This window comes from Trichechus manatus, unplaced genomic scaffold (genome assembly GCF_000243295.1).
Source record: "Trichechus manatus latirostris isolate Lorelei unplaced genomic scaffold, TriManLat1.0 scaffold00191, whole genome shotgun sequence".
In the NCBI taxonomy this organism is placed as follows: domain Eukaryota; kingdom Metazoa; phylum Chordata; class Mammalia; order Sirenia; family Trichechidae; genus Trichechus; species Trichechus manatus.
This window is the reverse complement of record NW_004444127.1, coordinates 3,480,170-3,505,251: the sequence shown is the minus strand read 5'-3', so window position 1 is coordinate 3,505,251 and position 25,082 is coordinate 3,480,170. Positions and strand designations below refer to the sequence as shown.

Genomic DNA, 25,082 nt, shown 5'->3' with positions numbered 1-25,082 from the left:
TGTGATATTTCACGGGACTATGGGAGCATCACCACACACAAGCCTGAGGTTTATAAGACACACTCCTCCCCCGCATCAGTAATAAAGACGCAAAGCACAAAATCAACAGATCTCAGTACCATGTGCTCTTAGAAGCTTAATTATATCGATGAGAAGCAAGAGTCCAAAAAAAGATGGTAAGAGGTTCTTGCTCTTAAGTCATTTTATAATGTCATAAGTGATAGTTATGTTTGAGGAATATCATAGAAATTGGCTACCATGTAGGGAGTGGTTTATTTTGAGAGAGCAGGAAAAGAAAGAGTTCCTGGTAGAGTATAGGATGGAAGAGGGCAGGGTCCTGTTTTTCTTGTTTATAGCTGGGTCTTCTTGCCCAGCACGCTAACTGGTACACCAAGTAGGGTGGATTGGATGGAACGGTACTGCAGCCTTCGTAAGGGAAGTCGTGTTTTCCAGAGAATTTACAGGAGCAGCTAAAGCAGAATTTTAATAGAACTAGGAGACTATAACAATAAATAAAATGACAGTAATCTGGTTGGTTATTTTTTTCTGCTGGGTTCTCAAAAAAAAAATTTTTTTTGTGCTAATTTTAATAAACCTAGCCGTCTCTTTAAGTTCCAACATGTCAGTGGAGGAGAGAGTGATCTAGGAATTGTTGCTTTCAAAGGAATTCTTTGATTTTGTGCAATCTTATTTATTGCAGGGTGCTGTTTTGTTACATTTTACACCCGTAAAGCTGCATTAGAAGCGCAGAACGCTCTTCACAACATGAAGGTCCTCCCAGGGGTAAGCAAGCTACTAGTAAATAGAACTGTGGTGGTTTTGACACAGGGAACGTACTTATCAGGAGTGCACTGAAAATCATTTTGGGGAAAAGATGACTGCCACAGGAATTGATGAAAAGGAGGCCATAAAGAGACCATTTCAAAGCAGATAAGCGAAAATATTTTCTCCCATCCAAGAGTCTTGGGTGTTTTGACTTCTTGACTCGCATTCTGTCTAGTCTGGTATTTTGGGAGGACAGATTATGGGGTAGACGTGAGTTCAGAGACAACTCTTAAGGCTCTATTTTTGATATATCCTCAGTAATATTTCTGAGTACCTTCAATATGTGTTACAGTGATAATATTCATATTTTTTCCTTCTTAGATGCATCATCCTATACAAATGAAACCTGCTGACAGTGAGAAGAACAATGGTAAGTAGGCATATTAAGCCCTCTTGTTATTAGGTGTCTGCTTAGTTTGTTTGCTGTTCTCATGGCACCTGGATTGCATTGTTCTCTAAGTAATCTGTTCTCTCAGTTGTCTCCAATTTTTTTTTTTTAAATAAGTATTATAAATTAGAGAAATAGTTGATAGGGAAATATTACAACAGTATTTTAGAACAAACTGGAATGCCCTTGAGAAATATAATTTCTTATGGACCGAGAGTGAGAGGGAAAAATGAGCAAGTTAGGAAGGAGAATTTAGCCCTCAAAAGAATAGTCAGAAAAGGAAAGTGGACGTTTGCACTCACTGACAGGTGTGTTCTGTTTCTCTTGTCACATCAATTAAGTGTGAAAACCACATCCTTCTTTAGTAGGATATTACTAGTAAAAGCAAACATTACTGACTAGGCAGGATGTAAGTGCTTTGCATGTGTTAATTCATTTAATACAACAGCTGTTAATTATCACCATTAATCAGATGAGGAACAGGTACAGAAAGGTTAAGTAAATTTCACCAGATCACAAAGCTACCATATTTCATCTAAATGTTCCCAGTTATAATGGTAAGATACTGTTGATTGTAAGAAGTATTCTGATTTTGGAGATGTTAAATTATGAAAAAAATATATATCTTAGAATCAGTAGAATGTGGTATAAAGGTACAGAGCAGGATTCAAACCCAGGTGGTCTGACTCCACAGTCTGTGCTACACCTCCTCTTTTAGTAATGTTGTTTAAGCCCTTTGTGTTTTACTCTCTTAGCAGTGGAAGACAGGAAGCTGTTTATTGGTATGATTTCCAAGAAGTGCACTGAAAATGACATCCGAGTCATGTTCTCTTCATTTGGACAGATTGAAGAGTGCCGGATATTGCGGGGACCTGATGGCCTGAGCCGAGGTGGGTACATTTTTACCTTTAAAGATACTCATCTTAAATTTGAGTTTCTTTTGAGTTAGACCAGTGGGAATCAGTGATCCCTAGCGAATATAGCTCTCTCAGGATGGAGAGAGTTGGGCCTGCTGCTCAGTGCTGTACACCTACGTCCTGTCCCACCATGGCTCTTCCTACCAGTTAATCTCCTTAGTGTTCTCCCAGCACTCCTAAGGGGTCTAAATTCCATACTTCAGTGTCACGTATTAAAATTCTCTCTTTTTGTGCTTGGAGAGGTTCTTGATGCCAAAATGAAAACACTTCCTTTTCCCACTTCCTTTTTTTCATTTTCAAGAGGAACTAGGGAATGTGATTTCCTCTTTCTTCCTCAAGTACTTCTTTTCCTGTCTGTGATGCTTGGTTTTTCATTATAGTGCTTGTCACCCTCTTGTAACATACCCGTCTCATCCACTAGCTCATGAACCACTGAAGGCAGAGGGACATGTTTGTATCGCTAACATGGTACTTCACGCATAGTAGGTGCTCAGTAAATATCTGTCAGATAAATAAGCAAACGAATGAGTTATTGATTCTTCTCTTACCAGGTTGTGCGTTTGTGACTTTTACAACAAGAGCCATGGCACAGACAGCTATCAAGGCAATGCACCAAGCACAGACCATGGAGGTAGGGAGCAGATGGGGAGAGAAGGAGCATTCGTTCCTTGGCTTGAGAATGCAAGGACAGCTGGCCATCAAAGTCCAGCAGCGTATACAGCATCAAACTGCCCTAAAAGTTAAACAGGCCAATCTGTCTTAAAGTTGAAACCCAGTGCCTTCTTTAAAATTAACATATTGGGAATAGTTGCCGTTTTGCCACTTGTGTCTGTCATGAGGAGAATCATTTGACAATGAATGAAATTAGAATGCAGCCTGCGTGTCACTGGGAAGCAGGATTTGTTCTTTACCCAGAAGGAGAAATTTGACTCTTTGGTTTTGATGTTTTCATAGGGTTGCTCATCCCCCATGGTGGTGAAATTTGCGGATACACAGAAGGACAAAGAACAGAAGAGGATGGCGCAGCAGCTCCAGCAGCAGATGCAGCAAATCAGTGCAGCATCTGTGTGGGGAAACCTTGCTGGTCTAAATACTCTTGGACCCCAGTATTTAGCAGTGAGTCTTTGTGGTTTGCTTTCTGCAGACTGTGCAAGCTCCCAGCTGTTTCTTCTTCTGCTGTCCCTAGCCAACAGGCACAGTGGCATTTACAACTTTTGCATATAGACATTTTACTTAAAAATTCAGCCAACGCAACATTCTTTAAGTCATGTTAGTCTCTCCGTCGTCACATACCTTTGGTTATATCTGGAGGCTTCCACTACAATTAAAGTGAAATCCTGATTTTCTGATTTAAAGACTTGGAAACATCTCATGCGTCTCTGCCCCCAAGGAAGAAAATTCCTGTGGAATTCTCACTATCAGATTATCTTTCTTCATATCTCTTTCTACCAGTTGTAGAGGGCATTATAAAAATCTTGTGTCTTCCCTTACGAGTATGAGTTCTTTCAGCTGATTGAGAGATGAAGAGATTAACATAGACATTATTAAATGGATATTACAAGTGTATTTTGGAGTTCAGTACATCCAAAATAGATTTTCTTTTATTTGATCTTTCTGTTGTTGAGTTTGAGTCATATCGTCCAGAAGAGAGTCAGGCTCCAGTTTGTTATTTAGATTTGCTAGGTCTGCAGTGTATGTTACAGGGGCTTATTACTGCTTTACCCTTAGAAGAATTGGCAGCCAGCTCAAGACATTTAAGACTGTTTCATCTGTAAGTCAGAAAGAAAAGATCTGTGAAGCTACCAGTGAAGGAAAATAAATGGAGAAACCACTAAATTTGTATGGATAGTCCAAAAAAGTATACATCGGAGTAACTAGCATAGCCATTCACTCCTCCTTCTTTAAAATATTATTCTATATAGAAATATAGGAAAGGCAGTGATTTCTGTCCCCTAGCACTGAGCTTTGGCTAATTCGATACCCTCTGGTCCCCATATTTCTACAGTGTTAGAAGAAATCCCAGTTTATCCTAGCTAATATTTCTCTGAAGTCAAGAAGTGTAGATAGTTGAGGTATTTCACGGATGAATTGTTTCTGACTGCTAGATTATTGCTTTTAAGTTCAGAAAAAGTTCAGTCTTCTGCCTAAATAATAACACTTTGAAACTGATCTCCATGATACACTTTTGCTTTTCTTAGAGAGTTTTGGAGCCTCTTAAGGGAAGACTCCCCCTTTTGTCGTCATTACCACATCCAGCAAGGGCTTGATGGTCTATTTTGAGAGCTGTGGTCTCTATTTCAGTTAGACATGCCCTAAGAGCTGTTCTCATTTAAGTAGGAAATGAAGGTGTCAAGTACAAAAGTACAATATGCCCAGGGTATTTAAGAAGACAAAAATGAAGACATGTGGGTGCTGATGGAGTGTGTAAGTGATAGTATGTCATCACTAAGTATGAGGTTCTTTTCTGGAATCTGTGGCCTTGAACCTGAGTTGTACTGGACTAGAGCTGTGGCTCTGCTCTAGTCTTTGTGGGATTGTAGATCCCTTTGAAAAGCCGGTAAAAATTAAGTGTACATGCAGTTTTTTCATTCCATTTCTGGAGGTTTGCAGACCTCTTGAAACCCATCCATAAACTCTGGCCTAGAGGGATCCATGATGACAGAGGTACCAGCTCAGATGTTTATAGGAATGGGCAACAAGAATATCAGTTGTCCGTAAGGAATAGTAATTGAGTTCGAATGGAGCAGATGTCATAAGCAAGGTGGTTAAATGAAGATTGTGGTTTGTTCAGATACAGAGTAAGGTCGTGGAGTTTCATAAACTCATGGATAGGCCCTCTTGTTTAATCTGTTATGCTACAAGCCATTGAAAGAGAATTTATAGTGAAGTTGATATGGATTAATCCATCAATCGTGATCATCTGCAACAGTGAAGACCAATTTTGAAGGGAGGAGAAAGATAGCGCTTGATGATTGTGATGTAGCATGAGAGAGAATAATCTAGTCGTGGGTTCGTTGTGGCCAGTAAAAGGTAACTTAAGAAATACCCTAAAATAGTCAGATCTGATATTTAAAATAGTTGTGTGAGGTAGAAATTGGATATCCAGATGGAAACAATCTGAAAAGTAAGATGTGTGGACTTAGAACTAAGAAGAAGAACTGGGGAGAGAATAACGAGAAATGGCAGCCCTCCATATCCCTTTTGTGCCCTGTGGTACATATAGCGACTGTGAATTTTTTTAGCCTCTGGAGTTTATTGGGAATCTGCTATATCACTGATAGTGCATGCTGCAGCAAGGCAGGGGCCTTATGACTGTTTGAAACTGAAGAAACGGGCATGTGTCACAAATTACTGTTTTTTTCAGGGTATTGTATGACGTGTCTGAATTTTTGGTAGGAAAAAAGAAATTTTGAAAACTTTTATTTGTTATACATATGTAACAGTAGACCCTGGTGGGGACTCTTGGGGTGTAACTAGCGGTACTTCATATGTACCGCTAAACACTTAGGGTAGGCTTGTGGGAGGGGGCAAGAAAAAAAACCCCACACTACCCACCGAAAATTCAGACACACTCAGTGATTCAGCATGCTTCCATTAATGAAAACACATGGTATCAACAAAAAATTCAAAGCAGAAAATAATTGGGTCACTGAAGGGATATGCAGACAGTAATCATAGTTGACTGCACAACTGTTCGAGTTGGGCTTATTTCCCTGCTCTACTCTGACTTCTGCTGTGTTGCATTCTGCTGCTCAGGGACTTGAGCTTGGCTCAGTACTCCGTGAACATACTGTCTTCTGGGCCGGGGCTTTTCCTGTGTTGTATTGTCCTGTGCTGTCATAAGCCTCATGTTTCTGTTGTGTTGGCTTGGGTTCTTGTCTTCGACTTTCTTCTATCTGGGCGCCTCTGCACTCTCGCTTTGCTGTGCTGTAGAGTTATCCCAGATGCAGAACCAGCCCTCACTCTCACTCTTGTTCTGTTTTTTGGTGTAATGTCTAGCTTTATTTGCAGCTCCTTCAGCAGACTGCCTCCTCTGGGAACCTCAACACCCTGAGCAGCCTCCACCCGATGGGAGGTAAGTGTTTGGCTGCCGTGGAGGAGCAGCAGCAGCCAGGCCAACAGACCCAGCTAACAACAGCCTGAAAGTTTTGCAGCATCTACTTGGTGCCTTAAAAGGAGCAGGGGCAGAGTTTTGTACCCTTTGTGTAGAGAAAAAATATTTTCACTCATCGTACAAACCATACGATGAGTGTCCCAGGACTTAACTGCCTTGTCTCTCTGAGATGGCTCCATCGTTAATTGATGCTAGATTGTTGTCGGCTGCCCTTCACCCCTTTTTTATTGGGAAAGAAGATGGAAAATAGCTGTTCACACCTATGGGCTATCTGAGGCCATCCTGATTTGGGGAAAATTGCAGGAACTCTTTATTTCCACAATAAAATTGCTTTTCCAGTGACATTGTGAAGAAAAGCCAAAGATGGCTTCTGTGCAGACGGCTTACCTTGAAGCTGCTAGAACTCAGGCAGTTAGTTTACCTCTGTGTCTTACACATGCTGTTCCTTAGGTGAATTACCTTCTTTGTTGTGGTGGTTGTTAACATGCATGAAAAACTTAAATGACAGATACCTGAGTTTCTAACAGAAAGGGGCTACACGAACAAACCTGAGCCAGGGGCCATCAGAAGGTTGGTGGGGGTCAGGAGTGGGGCAGTTCCAAAGGTGACAGCCCTGCTCCTTCTGCAGTGGGAGGAGGCTATGCAAGTGCATTGAGAATGGGATAGTCTTAGCTGAACTGCATTTTGCTGTTTGAAAATTTTGTTAGTGATTTACTTTGTCCCAGGGAATTATAATAGCTTGCTGTGTTTTTGGAAAGGTGCTAGGTTTAATCTGTATTATAGTTTTTTATTCTCAGTCTTTCCACTCCTTCCCCCCATTCTGCCTTTTCATCAACTAGTAAGTAGTTTGCAATGTATCATCAGCACAGTTCAAATTTCTTTTCTCTTTTTAACTGTGTTGCCTAGGTTCTACTTGGGAGATTCCCCTCCCCCCCTTCCTCCTTCTGATCATTAATCTGCTATTCAAGATTTTCTCTTTCCCTCTTTATTCTTTCTCCTATTGCTGTTTTCACATTATTCTCTCATTCCTCCCTTGACCTTCTAGAGCTCTCTCTGCTACATTTTTGCTTGTTTACCTCCATTGCAAAGAGCAGATCCCCTATAAAGTACGAGTGAGGGGCTTGGACACAGTCCTGTTCTGTGCCACAGGTTTTAGCATTGCTGTTCTCTGGCTCTTGATCCTATGATAGGCCACAGACACACACCCTCTCCTGGTTTTCTGATTGCCCACCCTTTATTAATGCTCACTTGGGGTGGCATGCTGTTGGATTAGATTTCTCTTCTCTCAGGAAACTATGTCAAGTTTCTTAATGAGTTGAGTGATATCTGTATCTCTTTGAAGTGTTGCTTGTAAAGCTTTTATGTAGAACAGGCCCTCTCTGTCTGGGATCAGCCTTCTGCCAGTGTATGCTGTCATTGCTGCAGCAGATACGAGGTACCCCTATCTGATGGCTGATCTCTTGCTTTGGATGTTACAGGGTTAAATGCAATGCAGTTACAGAATTTGGCTGCACTAGCCGCTGCAGCAAGCGCTGCTCAGAACACACCAAGTGGTACCAATGCTCTCACTACATCCAGCAGTCCCCTCAGTGTACTCACCAGTTCAGGTAAGCATGTCATAGGGGCCATTGTGCCATTGTGTGCCATTGGCAGATCCTCTCTGTTTGAAGGCAGAGTCCAAAGAGAGGGGTGTATCATTCTGGAAACTAGTTAACACCCATTTCCAAAAGGTGTTACCACCCACTTATCAAATCTTCAAATGTCATCTTCTGACGTAAGAGAAATCTCATAATTTTTGGTTTGCTATAACTGTCTTTTTTTTTAATGTTCTGCAAGGACAGTTACCAGAATTAGTAACTGAAAGCCTCTTTGCGAATAGAGTACTAGGGTATTATCACTCTGGTGCTTTGATTCCTGTTGACAAGAGAAGGCAAGTGATGGCTTGAGTTTAACTATTGGATTTCTAATAGCAGGGTCCTCACCTAGCTCCAGCAGCAGCAACTCTGTCAACCCAATAGCCTCCCTTGGAGCCCTGCAGACATTAGCTGGAGCAACGGCTGGCCTCAATGTCAGCTCTCTGGCAGGTAAGGGGCAGCCTCTGAATGTCATCAGGCCATTCCTTGCGCAGGTAGCACATTTTAAACAGCCCCGATGTGGGCACCACTCAGATGATTGGGCTGGCCCAATGAAATCAGAAATCATCATGGGAATTCAAGTCAGACCTGAGTTAAATCCTACCTCTGCCACTTAACTGGCTGTAACTTTGGATATCCTTTCTAAGGCCATTTCTCATATATGAAGTGGGAGTTTTAAAAAAAAAAAAACTTCAGAGGATAATTATGAAATTAAATGAGAACATAGGTAAAGTGCTGAGCATGTTGCTTAGTATAGTCTGGCACATAGTGTGTGTTCAATAAATGTTGACTGCTGTTGTGATGACACATTGCATTGGGCAAATCTGCTGTACAAGACTCCTTTAAAGTATTAAAAAGCAAAGATGTCACCTTGAAGACTAGAGTGTACCTGACCCAAGCCATGGTGTTTTCAGTTGCCTCATACGCATGCAAAAGCTAGACGATGAATAGGGAAGACCGAAGAATTGACGCCTTTGGATTGTGTTGGCGAAGAGTATTGAATATACCATGGACTGCCAAAAGAACGAACAAATCTGTCCTGGCAGAAGTACAACCAGAATGCTCCTTAGGAGCAAGGATGGCGAGACTATGTCTCACATACTTTGGACATTTTATCAGGAGGGATCAGTCCCTGGAGAAGGACATCATGCTTGGTAAGATAGAGGGTCAGTGAAAAAGAGGAAGACCCTCGACGAGACAGATTGACGCAGTGGCTGCAACAGTGGACTCAAGGTTAACAACGGTTGTAAGAATGGCACAGGACCGGGTGGTGTTTTGTTCTGTTGTACATAGGGTCACTATGAGTTGGAATCGACTTGCTGGCACCTAACAACAACAACAGCATGATGATAGGGTTTGCCTACGTCTTGTCATAGGCCACATGTGTCCCTTTTAGACCTCAGTCCTGGAACTCTTATTTTACCACATTCTAGCCCTGTGTGAGAAAGTGGCAGAAAAGCCAGAGAAAATGGAGGCATTCATGTATACGTGGTATCACTTCTTCCACAGATTTAAAGAGAACCATGGGGGACAGCCACACCTGACTGTGGCATTTTTCTTAGTGTCCACATTAGCATCAAGGCCTGGTGGGTGTCCTGAAATCTGACTAGTCAGATTGGGTATTCCTCCTCAGGGAGAAGCTAAGAGAGAGATGAGAGGAAGAACTTTGGAGTTTTCCCTTTTCTGGATTGTTCCCTCAGTATACCTGTCTTTGGCACCAGTTAAGTCTTTCTAGCATGTTAATCCTGCTCTTCTCCCCAACCAAGGGATGGCTGCTTTAAATGGCGGCCTGGGCAGCAGCGGCCTTTCCAATGGCACCGGGAGCACAATGGAGGCCCTCACTCAGGCCTACTCGGGGATCCAGCAGTATGCTGCCGCAGCGCTCCCCACCCTATACAACCAGAATCTGTTGACACAGCAGAGTATTGGTGCTGCTGGAAGCCAGAAGGAAGGTGAGTGCAAAGGGAGAGATCGGAGTCAGAGGTGGGGAAGGTTACTCCATCTGTGCTAAAGCTGAATGGCAGGGCACAGGTCAAGAGAACCGTTTTGATGGTTAAACCAACACTTTTCTTAGACAGTGTCAGAGTAGTTGGAGAGACTGCAAATGTGTGATCTGCATTTGGAATGTCTTCTGGATGTGGCACAGGTCAAACCCCTGTATGCTTTCTAGGATGGGGCAGCAGTTTTTAGATGAAGAAAACAAATGCCAGCTTTATTGTGTCTTACACCGTTTGACAAGCTTAAGAATCTGTTTTCGTTAGGAAGTCTTCTCCACGGGTCATAAATCTGTCAGAGGAGGACTTCTGTCCAGGTGACCCGTTAGTGTTTCCCTCACTTTCTGATCTATGCTTCTCTAATTGAAGACAAATTGACGGGTGATGGGACAGAAAGAGTTGTGGCCCATGGGTTGATGGAGTGGGAAGTATGTACTTTGACATAACAATGTTAAATTTAGGAGAGGCTTTCTAGGCAGAAAGGTGTATGTGTAGAAAGTCCTGCTGACACCTTTGTGCTCAGATTTGAGTGGGTTTTTATAATGAAGAGCTGGCATGGTTTAAGCGCTTAATGTAGGAAAGAGACAGGTATTCTCTTTTGCCATAGCAGCAAGGAGTTCTGGTCTAGTCCCTCCTCACCTGCTCTGAATTGGACCTATTTGTGCCCTGAGGATGTGGTGGTGGGGAGTGTCTTTGCCCTCATGGAGCAGACCTTTCAGTGGAGACGACGGGGACAGACAGTAACTAAGTGAAAGCATGAAGTGTTTCAGATGATGCTCCGAAGGATGAGGGACAGAGTGCTGGAGACACTGCATTTTACATAGAGTGGTTCGAGAAGTTCCCTTTAAGCAGAGACTTGAAGGAAGTGAGGAAGCAAGCCTTGAGTTTATCTAGAGGAAAAAGTGTAATTAGGGGAGAGGAACAGCAAATGCAAAGACCCTGAGGCCAGTGTGTGGCTGGAGAATGGCTGGATTATGGTTGTAGTAAAACTGTTCGGTTAGAAAGTCATTGCGTGTAAATGGTCAGAAGAGGAAAACTTATTGTATTTTGAGCCCAGAGTTGATCCTTAAAAAAAAGAGTTGCTGTTACGGCAACTCCAACTTATGGCAGCCGCATGTGTGTCAGAGTAGAACTGTGCTCCACAGGGTTTTCAATGGCTGATTTTTCAGAAGTAGATTGCCAGGCCTTTCTTCCGAGGTACCTCTGGGTGGACTCAGACTTCCAGCCTTTCGGTTAGCAGCCAACTGTGTTAATCGTTTGTACCACCCAGGGGCTCACAAGAGTTGATCCTAGCCACCTTTTTAAAAATACAATTTTTTTTAAATTGAGACATAATTTACATACAGTAAAATTTACCCTTTTTAGTATAGGCTCTATGAGCTTTGATGAATGCATACAATTATGTAACCACCACCATAGATGTTTTTCCTGTTATACTCCAAAATTTCTTCATGCCCCTTTGTAGTCACTCCTGCTCCCATCTCCTATCTCTGGCTACTGCCAGTCTATATGCTGTCCCTGTAGTTTCTAGGCACAATTTTGAAGCCTGTTTAGTTTTTTACAACCTCTGTGCTTCTCTCTGAGCCCCTCATCTCTGGTTTTATTTCTCCTTACTCAAGTCTTCCCACCTTATTATCCCAGCACACCCTCCTCCCCCAGGGTAGAAGTCTAACATCCTTCATTGAGATGGATTTTGGCTAAAAGCAAGGGAAGGAATGTATTTCGGTGATTGCTCTTCAGTTCCCTGCATTGGAGAATCTGTTGAGTGATCCAGATGAACCTGATGGGATTGCGACAGTTCAGCACAGGTGAAAATGAAAGACGGTGCAAGGGGATGAGCGTGCTTGACACTGATACCTTTCCAATCAATGGGTGTTTTGAAGGTCCAGAGGGTGCCAACCTGTTCATCTACCACCTGCCCCAGGAGTTTGGAGATCAGGACCTGCTGCAGATGTTTATGCCCTTTGGGAATGTCGTGTCTGCCAAAGTTTTTATTGACAAGCAGACAAACCTGAGCAAGTGTTTTGGTATGTTGGCTTCTCTTCTGGTGTCGGGGTGGGATTAAGTATTTTACCACTGAAAAAGATGAGGGAGTCATCGCAGAAAGGGCTGGAATTGAGTTTGGGTTATTATTTAACTCACCTTTAGTCACATCACACGACCTCTTTTTGAACCTTTTGTGGTGGAGATGATTTCTATCCACACTGTTGCTCCAAAGGTAAAATAAATATATGGAAAATGGCTTAGAAAAAAACATGTAGATGTCAAGCAGTACCATTAGGAACCTAATTTATTTCATGAGATAGAATTTCCAGAATTCTTGTCCCTGCTGAGAATAGTTGAGATTTGAGATGAAGCACCTAAGGTATCTCTTATGTAAGGAGGACTGAGAATCTCCTTGCCTCGTTATGTCGCTCACCTAGGTTTCTGCTTGGACACACAGGTTTTGTAAGTTATGACAATCCTGTTTCGGCTCAAGCTGCCATCCAGTCCATGAACGGCTTTCAGATTGGCATGAAGCGGCTTAAAGTGCAGCTCAAACGTTCGAAGAATGACAGCAAGCCCTACTGAGCGTGCTCCCCTCTGAGACTGGAGTGAGAGGGTCTTCTGGTAAGTGGGGGAGGAGCACCCTTAATGATTCGAAGCCCTAAGGCTGTGTGTTTACAGCCCTGGACCCTGATCCCTGCCACTCTCGCAGGCACAGCTTGCCCTGAAGACTCGGCTACTGCCTTCTGTGGGAGTTTCGCTTCGTACAGAGGACGAGTTTGTGCTTTGGTTTCCAGTGTTTTACTTTGGAGTTTAGGTGCCATATCCTAAGTTTTTTTTGTTTTTGTTTTTTTTTTCCCTTCTTTTATTTAAAGTTTGCTGTGTTTTGTAACCAGTGTGTGTTGAGAAGGACCAACACCAAACTGCCCCGGGAGAGGGGGAATGGGGAAACATTTAAAAAGAAGATCAGAACTTGCCCCAGGTTGCTACCCCAAGAGAGAGGACTAAGTGGAACAAAAATCTGACTCGCAGAATCTCCCTGAGCATGAGGGTGGGTGAAATGAGAACTGACATCCAAGAGCTGTGGGGGCGCGGAACAGGGCAAGGCAAGTTGGCTTTGAGAAGTGTGGGAATAGCTGACTGACACCAATCTGGGCCTTTGGAGCTGGAGGCTGAAACTCCCCCATAGCTGCCTTCTGTGGAAATACTGAGTTTTTGCCACCTGTTTTTTAGATTCTTGTCCTGCATTTCTGCCTCTCTTTCCCAAGAAGGGGCTAGCAGTTCTCTGGGAATAAAGCACCTGTAAGTTCGCCTGACATATGCAAAAAGCAGTGAGACCTCACCCATTACCAGCTTTCCCAGCCAGCCAGTGATACTGGATTGGCCCTGCCTGGCCAGTGGCTTCTTGGAAGAAGCAGCCTGTCAAAGAGGTCATTTTTTGGTCCTTTTATTTCAACACCAAGTTGTAGAGCATGGCCCGTTTCTAACAAGTCCCTTTAAGGAAGGCCCCTAGGGAAGACACTGCCTGGTTTCTTTCCTTGCAGTTCACCCCCCAGCAAGGAGCGTTGCTTCCCTCTCAAGCCACCATTTTTTCATGAGGGCAAATCCAAGAAGGGCTCACACTGTCTAACTGAAGGAGGCACCTCTCCTGGACAGAGTGATCAGAAGCCATCTAGTTGGGGGAGAAGGAGCCTGCTTCTGGGTGTACTGAATCAGAAAGCCCCTTCAAGCCAGGGTCCCGCATTCCTAGTGGCCAGCACTTAGTATTAAAGAGGATTAAGAAACCTACACTTGTCTCCTTGGTTGGGATGTTGGCCAAGATGTCGCATCACCATAGAGACCTGGCAGGCCCTCTCCTAACCACTTCAGCTCTCGGGGACAGAGGGAGACAATAGGACGTTTACAGCCTCTGTGTGGATTTAGTGTTCATTTACCTCAGTATTACCATGTTCATTTTTGTCCTTGTGCTTACAGTTAGCTCCCTACTGCCTCCCACAGGTCTCGTTCTTGCTCTAGCCTGTGACCCACACAGCCTCTGGGCTCAGCCTCTGCTCCAAGAAATGCCATGGGGGTGGAGAGCCAGGAAGGACATGTTGGGATTGTATAGCTGGGCAGAGATAGCCGTGTTAGCATATGACTATTAGCCAAGGCCAGGGACTGGGTCCCTGGAACCTGAAACCTCACAAACATCAGTCGTAACCCTAGCAGCAAAGATAAGAATAAAAGGGTTGGTTCACTATTGAGTCAGATGGGGGCCATCTCCTTGTCATGCTGTCCATTTGGGTAACAGACAGGGATTGACCATCTTGCTGTTGTGCAGGTAGTTGGTGATGTTGGATTTTTTTCCCCCATTGAAGCTGGGACAGCTGTTCCCTTCTCATGGTGATAACTTGGGTCTGTTGTCCTCTAAGAAACGTGAAACATATACTTCTTAAACTGAACCACGTAAACTTGAATTCTGCACACTGGGAGAAATGTGTCCTGTGTTTCAAATGATAAAACTGTTCCAAAGGCTTCCAGGGGCATGATGGGATTTTTTAAATAAATGCAAAAAATAAAAATAAAAAAGAAAAAACAAAAAAAGAAAAAAATGCTAGGTTGGGGAGGCGCTGTTCTGAATCCCAACCGGCTGGAACCAAGAATGTTGTTTCTATTTTTATAGAAGTTTTATACAGCTCCGGGGTGGAGAATATTTATTACCTAAATTATATCTCTGGAAAAGGCCAGGATTTTGTAGAATCCAGAATGTGATTGTTGTACACACAGGGTGCTGTGTATGATTGAAACTACTGACTTTCTGTGGCCCGTTTGCAGCCCAGCTAATCCGCCAGAGGGGGAAGGAGTTAATGCTGTGAATTGGCGGAGGAGAGAGCTGTGCTCCACAGGGTGCTGCCCATGCTGTGATTGCTAACCTTCTGTTCTCTCTCCCTCCTTGGCCATTGTGTGGTTATCCAAAGCCCAGAGAGCCCTGCTTCCTTCCGCTTTCACCCCCTCCCCCGTCTCACCATTATTTGTCCATGGGTTTGTGCTGAGTTCTGGGCCCTATGAAAGCCCTTTTCCAATGACAAAAGGCGAAGGTACAATCAACCCGCTTTTGATACCAGACTTGACGTTTTGTACCTGCTTGTGGGTTCTCTTTTCTAAAAGGAGCATGTGCCACAGCAGGGTTCTGGGCTGCTAAAGCAGCCAGCTGGTGAGACCAGGCACTTCTCTGTCCTCCCCTGTCCCTGCCGGTGAGTTCGCACGGCAGCAGCACTGTCCTTGAGCACAGTTCTCTCCCCAGGCCAAAGATGGTTTTGTGAAGAAGCTGCTCCCCTCCAAGTCTCACAGTGTGAAAGGGCTCAGCTCAGAGAGTGGAGACTCGCAGTCAAGTCTTAGCAGTCCTTTTCTGTTGTGTGGGGTTTTCACGTACAATGTATTGTCTGCTGTAGTTTTGTTTCTTCCTTGGGTTACATCATGAAATTGATTTGTCCTGAATGCAGCCAGACCACTGTCTCCTGGGTTCCACAAGAGTGGCCAGGGCCTGCAGGGAAGCTAAGAGCTTGGATTTCTGGGAACAAAGCCATCCACATAGAGCTGAGGAGAAATCCTGGCCCTCTCCCTTGGGGAATTCTCCCACCCCAGTCAGCATCTTCTGCTTCCAGCCTGGGACTTGACCAGGGAGTGGGGGAGAGGCTGGGGGGCTGTTGGGGCGCTTCAAGGGGAAATCCAAGCCTTAGGTTCCATTCTGTCTCTGGCAGTTGGATGTCTTCTTGGTGTCCTCCATGTCCTTTTTGACTTTTCCCTGTGTCCATTGTTAGCATGTGCAAAAGTTCCCTGTCATTACCAGTGCCCCACCCCCGCCTCCTCATTTCAGGGCTGTACACACAGTGAGTGTTCCTGTTCTCTCTCTCTTTGTTTGGATGTATTGCTCTGTGTAACTCAGTGGGTCTCCCTCTTTCTGGTTTGTTTTTTTTTCTAGATTCCTGCCGTTTGTTCATCGTTGTGCCTAAAGCATGTCGATGTGGCGTCAAGTACATCGTCCAAATCCCTGTCTCTTCAGCTTCTCTGATGCTTGAACTCTCACCTTTGACCTTGTGTTGACCTTTGATGCTGACGTGTATTTTTATTATGTTTGTTTCTTTCTTTGTTTTTTCTTTCCTTTTTTTTTTTTTCTTTTGTGCTGCCAAATTGGTTTTGCTAGAACGACTGCTGAAGGGGAAATATTTAAACTTGCATTTGAATATAAAAAAATCTATTTTTCTAGAACTTCATAAGATAACCACTTGATTTTGTGATTCCAATTCTTTGTAACTGTCTTCAGAGCAGCCCTACTAGCACATACCGCGTGGTGTTTGTATTTCTGTGAACATACAGCCAGTCCGTTTCTAGGCTTTGTTTCTCTGTGTGCTTAGTTTTAAAGACAACTTTGAAGTAAACAATGAAATAAAAGATGTCACTAAAACCTTTGAGGCTCCTGAGCACATTTTGCTAATATAGTTTGTGGGGCTTGAGGAGACCGCATGTGTTCTTATTTTTGTTCTTCCAAGTTCTCAACTGCAGAAAACACCTGAACTCCCTTTCCTTTTTGACCGCAGGCTGCAGTCTCGGCCCCAGTCAGCCCTTTTCCTTTTTCTTTTGTGGTTCTTCCCAGTGGGGAGCCTTTGGACCCCCCTTGCCCCATCCCTTTGCTCCTGCCCGCATCCCTCTCCATGCTTGTTCCTACAGTCTCCACAGCAAAATGTGATGCTTTGATTTTTTTGGTTTTGTTTTTGTTCTGAGTTTTTTCCTTTCCTACTAAGATTATGCCCAGAAAAAACAAGTTTTGCATGTTTCCTGCTGTTTCTTCACACCTTCGTATATATCACCTTCACCTCTCTGTTTTCTATAGTTTGTGCAAAAACTGACCGATTTAAAAGGGTTTCAAAGAAGCTGTTTTAAAACTGTTGTGGGGTTGATTTTTTTTTTTTTTTTCCTAAGATTGTATTGTTTTATTTTGAAGTGGCAACTTTCTCCTCTATTGCCCTTAGAGTGTTTGCCTGTGCACTTAGACTGTCACTTCGTGGGGCCTCCAGGAGGCTGGCTGCTCTGCTCAGAGAGGGCTGGGAAGGAGCACAGGATGGCATGATGAATAGAGATAGGAACCCAGAAGGTGGCTGCGGGTGGGCAAAAGGCTTAGCACGTTAGAGCTATGAGCACCCCTTAGCCCAGAAGAAGGAGTGCTTAGTAACCACTTATAGGAGGCCACCTGAGCGCTAAGAGGCAGTACACCTGCTGACGCTTTTCCTGGGAGACAAGCACAATACTACAGTCTTCACACTGTTTACAGCCCTGGGCACCAGCCGCCCCCCAACACTGGCTCTTCACCACAGCTCTGCTCTGGCTAAGCTACCGGGGTGGGTTGAGGGCAGGGATTTGGTTTTTAATTGGGTAAAGAGCCAAATAGCTACTGTCCCTGGGTGCCAGGCAAGTCAGTTCCTTGGTTACCTGAAGGGAACTTGCCCACCTCTCTTGTGGCACCACCCAGCCTCAAGGTCTTAGGGGGGCAGGGGGGAGAGGCCAGAGGAAATGAGAGGTCACGGGTGGATCTATGGAGGTGAGAGGCTGAGAGGGAGGAGTTTATGATGGATCCCACTCAGACCTAAGTTGTTGGTGGTGGGAGAGCTAGGGAGTAGGATGCCCTGATTGTCCAGGGAAGGGTGGAGAGGTGTAGCGGAGGGGGTGGGTGGGGAAGGTAGAATCACTGTTTAGCATCATCCATGCTGGGGTTGGTGAAGGATAGGATCCCAGCAGAATTTCTGCTGTGGGACCCAGCAGGTTGCCTGGGATTATGCTTGAGGCCACTCTTACTTGGAGGGAAGGGCAGCCACATGGGGATCCAGGGTATGGTAGGCTGCTCAGTTTCCTGGAAGGGGTGATTGGATGGAAAGAGGCCAGAACCCCCAGCCTGAGTGAGACTGCCATGCGCCCCACAGTCTGACTGCACAGAGCCGCCTCTGTTGGCCTAAGGTGCAGAGGCTCCCCTTCCTGTGTATTGAGAATCCATGTTTGCCAATAGATTCTGCTTTCAATTCCAAGAGGAGCTCTGGGAAAACCTGTGGATAAAACCAAATGCCAAACGTTGGACACTGTTCCTTTTCCTTTTCTCTCTGATTGTTTTAATTGTTCTGTGGTGGTTTTAATGGATTTGAGACCCTGGAGCGGCAGCTGCCTTTCTGATTTCCAGCTGCTTTTTGTGAATAATTTAAAAAGAAAAAAACAAAAAAACAAAAAAAAAAAGAAACTTTACATTTTGAAGACAAACCTGTGTGAGTTTTTTATTGGTACAAACGTTGTATTTAACACTAGGGGTTTTGTACAGTTTTTTGCCTTTTCTACTAGAAAACAATGTAAAGTGATTTCACAATGTGAAGAGAAAAAAAATTGCCACTATGACCAAACGCACAGTCTGTTCTGCAGCAGCAACGGGATTCAATCAACTCAAAGTCGTGATTCAGCCGTAGAAATGCTTTTCCTTTACCTTGTTTGAGCTTTTCCTTTCTTTCCTGTTTTGATTTGCAAAAGAAAATGTCTTTTTGTGTGAACTTGTGTTGTACTCTGTAGAAAATTATGGATTTTACTTTAATGGTTTAAAAAAACAAAAGGCAAGAAGAGCCCTTTGATGCTTTTCTGACTTGATCACAGAGTTTGTGTAGTGGATTAAAAAAAAAAAGTTACAAGTTTGGAGCAAGGGAGTATGTGTTTAAAAGGAATCTCCTTCCTTTTTGTGTGTTTTTCCTTTTGTCCCAATGGGGAACCTAAATCTGTTTTAATTGCACAGACACACGGACAAAAAGTCATTTTGTATCTGCCAAGTGTGGTACCTTCCTTTGTTTATTTGCTATTAAACTGTTTGAGAAGAACTGATTTTGTCTTCAGAGTTATTGTTTGGTATAGACAGCGGGTCCTTGGGGAGGGTGGGATTGGTGACATTCCAGAAGAAGCGGGGTACCCTCGTAAGATTTCTTTGTGAGGTACTTGTTGGTATGCAGGTGAACCCACCAAAAGCTCCCGAAAGAAAACATCATTTCTCCTGGAAAACTGTCTTCCCCACCTCCCTGTATTCCTCTGCAAGATCCCTGCGTGTATGAAAGCACCTTAACTTCTTTGGCAGCCCTAATTGTTTCTCTCCTGTCTGTGCTCAGTAATGGCTGCCCGCCTCATTACAGAACTGCTCCAGACCTGGTAGTGCGGTGCCTTCCCTGGTGCTTTGAGTCCTGCTCCGTGGAGTCCGCAGACCAGTACGCAGTCCCAGGCCATGGCAGTCATTTTCTCTCAGTCCTAAAGGTGCAGCCGAAAGGGGCTGAGTTTCTAGTTCCCTCATTCTGACCTCAGTACAAGGTCAGAGAAGGGCATGTTCCTAAGAGTCCTTCAGTTTCCTACTCAGGAATTCTAAATCACTCTCCAAGGGAAGCATTTCATATTTAGAAGACCTATACCTGGGACCTCCCCAGGCCTCGGAGAACTTGGAAGTTCAGTTCTCCAGGAATCTCTGGCTGAAGTGTGAGCCTGTCTGCTCCTTCCCCACTTCCTCCCTGCTGTCGCCATCTTCCCGAAGGCTTCCCTAGCCTCTCCAGGGTAGACAAGCCCTTTCAAGCTGGTGCCTGTGTAGAGGCATGCGTCTCACATGTGGCCTGTGCCACATGCCTCACATCCCCCGCTGTGTCCCTCTAGGTGCGAATATCTGGGGTAGCATTTCCCAGTGGGCATGCATTGAGTACTAGCCCATGAAGCGTTCCACAGAGTAAGGGCTCTGAACACACATACTTTGGGGAATAATTTTCCACCTTCTAGCTCCTAGTCGCACGTCAATATCTTCATAGTTCTGAGAAGTCTGGCAGTAAAGAAGCTTCTTTGACCTGATTTAACCCAGCATCTCCCAGACTGTGGATCCTTGTTTGATATTGTCCACTTACTGTCCAAAAAAAATTGTGGCAGTTTTGGGATTTAGAACGTTTTGTCTATCAAATTCTGCATTTAAGTGCTGTTTTACTCACATAACTATTTTTATTCATTAAAAATATATTTAAAAGGTTTGAACACGGAAGAAAACATTCTTTGATGGTTACAAGGGTTGACAGGGAGGGAGAGGGCTATTAACTAGGCAGTAGACAAGATTTATCTTAGGTGAAGGGAAGGTCAGCACACACTACAGGGGAAGTCAGCACAACCAAACACTTTGAGGGACAGAGTAGCAGGGGTGGGGGTCTGGGGACCATGGTTTCAGGGGACATGTAGGTCAATTGGCATAACAAAGTTTATTAAAATGTTCTGCATCCCACTTCGGTGAGTGGCATCTGGGGTGTTAAAAGCTAATGAGTGGCCATCTAAGATGCATCAATTGACCCTAACCCACCTGAGTAAAGGAGAATGAAGAACACCAAAGTCACAAGGAAGATATTAGCCCAAGAGACAGAAAGGGCCACATAAACCAGAGACTCCATCAGCCTGAGACCAGAAAAACTAGATGGTGCCTGGCTACCTACTAATGACTGCCTTGACAGGGAACACAACAAAGAGTCCCTGATGGAGCTGGAGAAAAGTGGGGTGCAGAAATCAAATTCTAGTAAAAAGACCAGACTTAATGGTCTGGCTGTGACTGGAGGGACCCTGAAAGACATGACCCCCAGACTCTGTTAGCCCAGAACTGAAACCATTCCTGAAGTCAACTCTTCAGACAAAGATTAGACTGGACTATAAGGCATAAAATGATTCTCGTGAAGACTGTGCTTCTTAGTTCAAGTAGATACATGAGACTAAATGGGCAGCTCCTGACCAGAGGAGAGATGAGAAGGCAGAAGGTGACAGGAGCTGGTTGAATGGACATGGGAAATCGGGGTGGAAAGGAGGAGGGTGCTGTCACGTTATAGGGAGAGCAACTAGGGTCACATAATGTGTAAATTTTTGTATGAGAAACTAATTTGAGCTGTAAACTTCCACTTGGAGCACAATTTTTAAAAAAGTTATATATATTTAAAGATCAGAATTTTGTATTAATCTGCAGGAATTACCCTAATATCCATTGACTGTTCCTCACAACCTGGGTGCCCAGGGAAAGGCTTGATGCACGGTATGTGTTCCAGTGTTCTTCACAACCCTGGGAAGTAACTACTGTTACCACCCCCATTTTACAGATGAGCAAGCTGAAATTGGGTTGCCTGCACAAGGTCACAGCTAGAAGGTGGTGTGCGCTGAGAATCAGACTGGGTCAGCCTAACTCCTGAGCCTTTCCTCTTAACCACTAATGAGTAGAAATATCCCAGTAAAAGCAGATAAACATGCTTTGTTAACCCACATGGCCTCATCACAGGTGATTGCACCTCTTGGCTCTAGTGAAGGGAACGTGGGGAAACCTACGACTTTCATGGCTTCCTCCGGGACAAATCATTGCAGCTTTGTCCCCCTTAGGTCTACCATTTCGATGCGCAAAGTGTGTTCAGTAGTACCTCAGCTGCTAAACATCCAGCCTCTCCACACTCAATTCTTTCCAGTATCTGGTACCACCTAAGCGTGTCTTTACCTAACGCTGTTTTAAATCAACATGAAACACCTTTTTCAACTTCACCTCATTGTAACTATTAAGAGGTGTGATATAACAAGTTGGGTATACCAATTGTATGTTTTAAAATACACATTAAATTGCATCACCGTTCATGTGTAAAACGTCCATCTCAAAGAGTTCTGTGTTTGACGCTGGGAAATCTGTAGTGGAGGGCCAGGATGGAGAGTCAGGGGGCTGTTTACTCTGTAAAATGAGAGGGTGGCTAAACTTTAAGTTCTCCTATCTAGCAAAGAATCTCCATGACTTAAGGTCAAAGCGGTGGCTCTTGTCTGTAAGCCATTGCTTAGTTAGTACACCCATGTTCCTAAGATACAACGTCATGTGAAAACAGAATAAGTACAATGTGAGCATCTCTTATCATACTTAAGGCTATTGATTCTTTGACTTTAAAACAAAAAAAGATTATGCCAAGAATAACGTTTTTAATAAAAGTATTAATAAAAGACTTTTGCATCTTTATAACCATAACAGCATCTTAATTTAAGTGGTTTGTGTTCCTTTTAAAACACCACGTGCAGTCACCTTCATCTTTCTGTGGATTTTTTGGCACCACTTGTATGTCACGTTTTGTGGCAGAGGCAGCCACTGTGTTTTCTCGGTCAGCATGCAGTTTCCCCAGCTCTCCTCGTCACTTACCTGCTGTGCTCACCTGAGTGTCTCAGGTCCTGATGAAGACAAGCCATGGGGAAGGAAATGAAAGACGAGGCTGTCCCTTCACCTCTGGGAATGTCAAGCTAATGTCTGATAACATTTCCCTTCTGAGAGGGAGTAGAAATGGCTTTTTCTTGCACCTTCTGCCTTTTTCAAACATTTTTCTTCCCTCTCGGGACCCTTTTCCATCTGGTGTTTAATTTCTTTGCACACATTGACTTTCTTTACTGGTAAAGGCTTCAGTTTAGGGAGGGTTCTCTCTTTTTAATCTCAAAGTCACAGTCTTGGGATAGGAAATGGGGCGCATTCAACTGTGCCATCCCCACACCCTACAGAGGTCAGTCTATAAGGTGTAACCCTGCCCCCATCCCCCTCAGCCGGAGGGGAGTTGTCTCACTAACCTAAGGCCTCCTGACGTTTAGTGGGATTTGCTTTTGTTTAAACAGCTCTATTGAGATAGAGAAGGGTCCCTGGGTGGCACAAACAGTTTGTGCTCAGCTACTAACCAAAAGGTTAGTGGTTCGAACCATCCCACCGGCACCGTGGAAGAAAAGCCTGGAGATCTACTTCAATAAAGATTATAGCCAAAAACACCCTATGGAGCTCTGACACACGTGAGATCACCATGAGTCAGAATCAACTTGACGGCAACAGGTTTGGCTTTAAAAATTTTTTTTTTTTGCCGAGATGTAATTCATATACCATACAATTCACCCATTTAATGTGTATGATTCATTAATTTCTAGAGTTGTGCAAGTATTGCCACAACCTAATTTTAGAACATTTTCATCACTCCAAAAAGAAACCTTGTACCCATTATAGCAGCCTCCCACCCCCCAAATCTACATATCTAGATTTGCCTATTCTGGAAATTTCATATAAATGGAATCTCATGTGGCTGTTTGTGTTTGGCTTCTTAACCTACTCTCCCAAGTTTTTTCTCCTTTCCTCCTTGTACTTGACAGTTAGCTGTGCCACTATCCTCGTATCACCTGCCCCTGCCATTCCTAGCCATTCTTTTTTTTTTTTTTTAAATAATATTTAATCGGGTGGTCAACATGGCAGAGTAGTTAGACACTTTCTATATTCCTCTTACAACAAAGACGTGGAAAAACAAGTGATTTGATTCTATGTGAGTATCTGGCAGCCCTGAACAAGGCAAGGTTAAGAAATCCATCTGAGTGATACGGGAGAGGGAGACCGTTTGGAAGAGGTGAGGAGGGCTAGAGCCATGGCGGCGAAACGGCAGCGCCACAGCCAGCCGTCCACAGTGAAGCAGGCAAACAGCTGTGCTGTGCGCGCACATGGGAAGCAGTTTCCACATCGAGAGAGATCCGGCAGCAGAGACTCTGCTTGGACACTCCGAACCAGTGAAGAGCAGCTCCCAAGAGGCTAGGATAAGTACATGCGTGCACCCTTTTGCGGGGATTAAAAAAAAAAAAGCCCATTTGGGAAAAACTTCTCTCCCTTTTACCTCATCCCTCTGCGCTCTGCACCAGGAGTCCGCTGGGCCGGAAGTAGATCCCAACAGGCGCCCTGACCCATTCTTCTGGCCTTGGAGAGGGAACAAGCTGCTGGCTCCTCTAGGCCAGGAACACAGGGTTGGCACAGCTCCTTTGCTGGCCACAGGTATCAAGAGTCTGTAGACTCTGAGTGCCTTCCACCCCTGTATAGACTTGTGGGGACCCATCTCAACAGTGTTAGTCCTCACTGCCACAGTACAACAGGGCAAACATCTGAAGTTTAACTTCAACTGCTTCAGCTGTGAACTGGCAGATTTGTGACCCTTGAAACAGCCCTGCCCCTTAAGTAGGCACTTTTATCGATCTGCAGCAGGAGCTTGAGAACTGATGGTAGCACCTAAATGCCTAGTCACCTGCTACAGGAGTTCAAGAAAAAGTGGTGCCCTTGAGTCTTTACAGCCAACAGAGTGGGGTGCTCATAGTCCAGCTGCAGAACTCACCTACCTACTCACCCGAGAGAATAGGGACACGCTTCCCTTTCAGACTCTCAGGGGCAGCCGTCAGCCCCCTGCCTGGCTCAGTGTGTGATCTCCTGCCACAGCCAGAGTCCAGTGCCTGCACCAATCACCCGTGCCTCTCTAGGACTGGGGGTGAGAGCCTGCATCACACACTTGGTGACCGACTGCCTGAACACCCGAGCTGAACCCATATAGGAAAATCTAACGGACTCCGGTGTGCACGTACTTAGTTACAGAACTAACTACCTGGTGACAGGACGTTAGAGATCCAAAGGTGTCAAAAATCAAACTAGTGCACACGAGCAGCCTATTTGGGCATATCAAAACAAAACAAGAAACTAGATCTCTAAGCAAATACAAAATAAAATTTATAATTATTGTTGGCTGGGAGAAAGCAGTCAATATCAAGTCACATAAAGAGGCAGTCCCTGATGGCTTCAGCAAGCTCCCAAAATAAAGAATAAATTCTCTGGAGGAAGAGAATTTCTTGGAATTACCAGAGGCAGAATACAAAAGATTAATACACAGAACTCTTCTAGAAATAAGAAAGAAAAGTCAACAGAATGCAGAAACATCCAGGGAACCTACAGACACAGTAGTAGCGGAACTTTAAAAAGTTATAAGAACATAATGCCAAATTTAATAGGCTGCAAGAATCCATAGAGAGACAACAATCAGAAATCCAGAAGATTAACAATAAAATTTCAGAATTAGACAACTCAACAGAAAGTCATAGGAGCAGAATTGAGGCAGTAGAAGTTAGAAAGTGACGTTGAAGATAAAACTCTTGATGCCAACTTATTTGAGGAAAACTCAGATAAAAGAATTAAAAAGAATGAAGAAACTCTTAAGAGTCATGTGGGACTCTATCAAGAGAAATAACCTACGAGTGACTGGAGTACCAGAACGGGGGCGATAACAGGAAATACAGAGAAAATTGTTGAAGATTTGTTGACAGAAAACTTCCCTGATATCATGAAAGATGAGAAGATATCTATCCAAGATGCTCATC

At 44.1% G+C, this 25,082-nt stretch overlaps 1 protein-coding gene across 5 annotated transcripts in view; it reads left to right on the top strand.

Moving 5' to 3' along the window:
• CELF1 (CUGBP Elav-like family member 1) overlaps window positions 1-18,743 on the top strand; it is an 84,748-nt gene extending 66,005 nt beyond the window's left edge. For all 5 annotated transcript variants that reach the window (XM_012558866.2, XM_023741828.1, XM_023741829.1 and 2 more), the window contains 12 exons: window positions 701-783; window positions 1,147-1,195; window positions 1,969-2,103; window positions 2,682-2,761; window positions 3,085-3,246; window positions 6,130-6,205; window positions 7,723-7,851; window positions 8,215-8,328; window positions 9,645-9,830; window positions 11,756-11,899; window positions 12,316-12,482; window positions 12,571-18,743. In XM_012558866.2, coding sequence (XP_012414320.1) covers window positions 701-783; window positions 1,147-1,195; window positions 1,969-2,103; window positions 2,682-2,761; window positions 3,085-3,246; window positions 6,130-6,205; window positions 7,723-7,851; window positions 8,215-8,328; window positions 9,645-9,830; window positions 11,756-11,899; window positions 12,316-12,443 — 1,286 coding nt within the window. In that variant the 3' untranslated portion in view covers window positions 12,444-12,482; window positions 12,571-18,743. The remainder of the gene's footprint in view (window positions 1-700; window positions 784-1,146; window positions 1,196-1,968; window positions 2,104-2,681; window positions 2,762-3,084; window positions 3,247-6,129; window positions 6,206-7,722; window positions 7,852-8,214; window positions 8,329-9,644; window positions 9,831-11,755; window positions 11,900-12,315; window positions 12,483-12,570) is intronic.
• The last annotated feature ends 6,339 nt before the right edge of the window (window positions 18,744-25,082 follow it).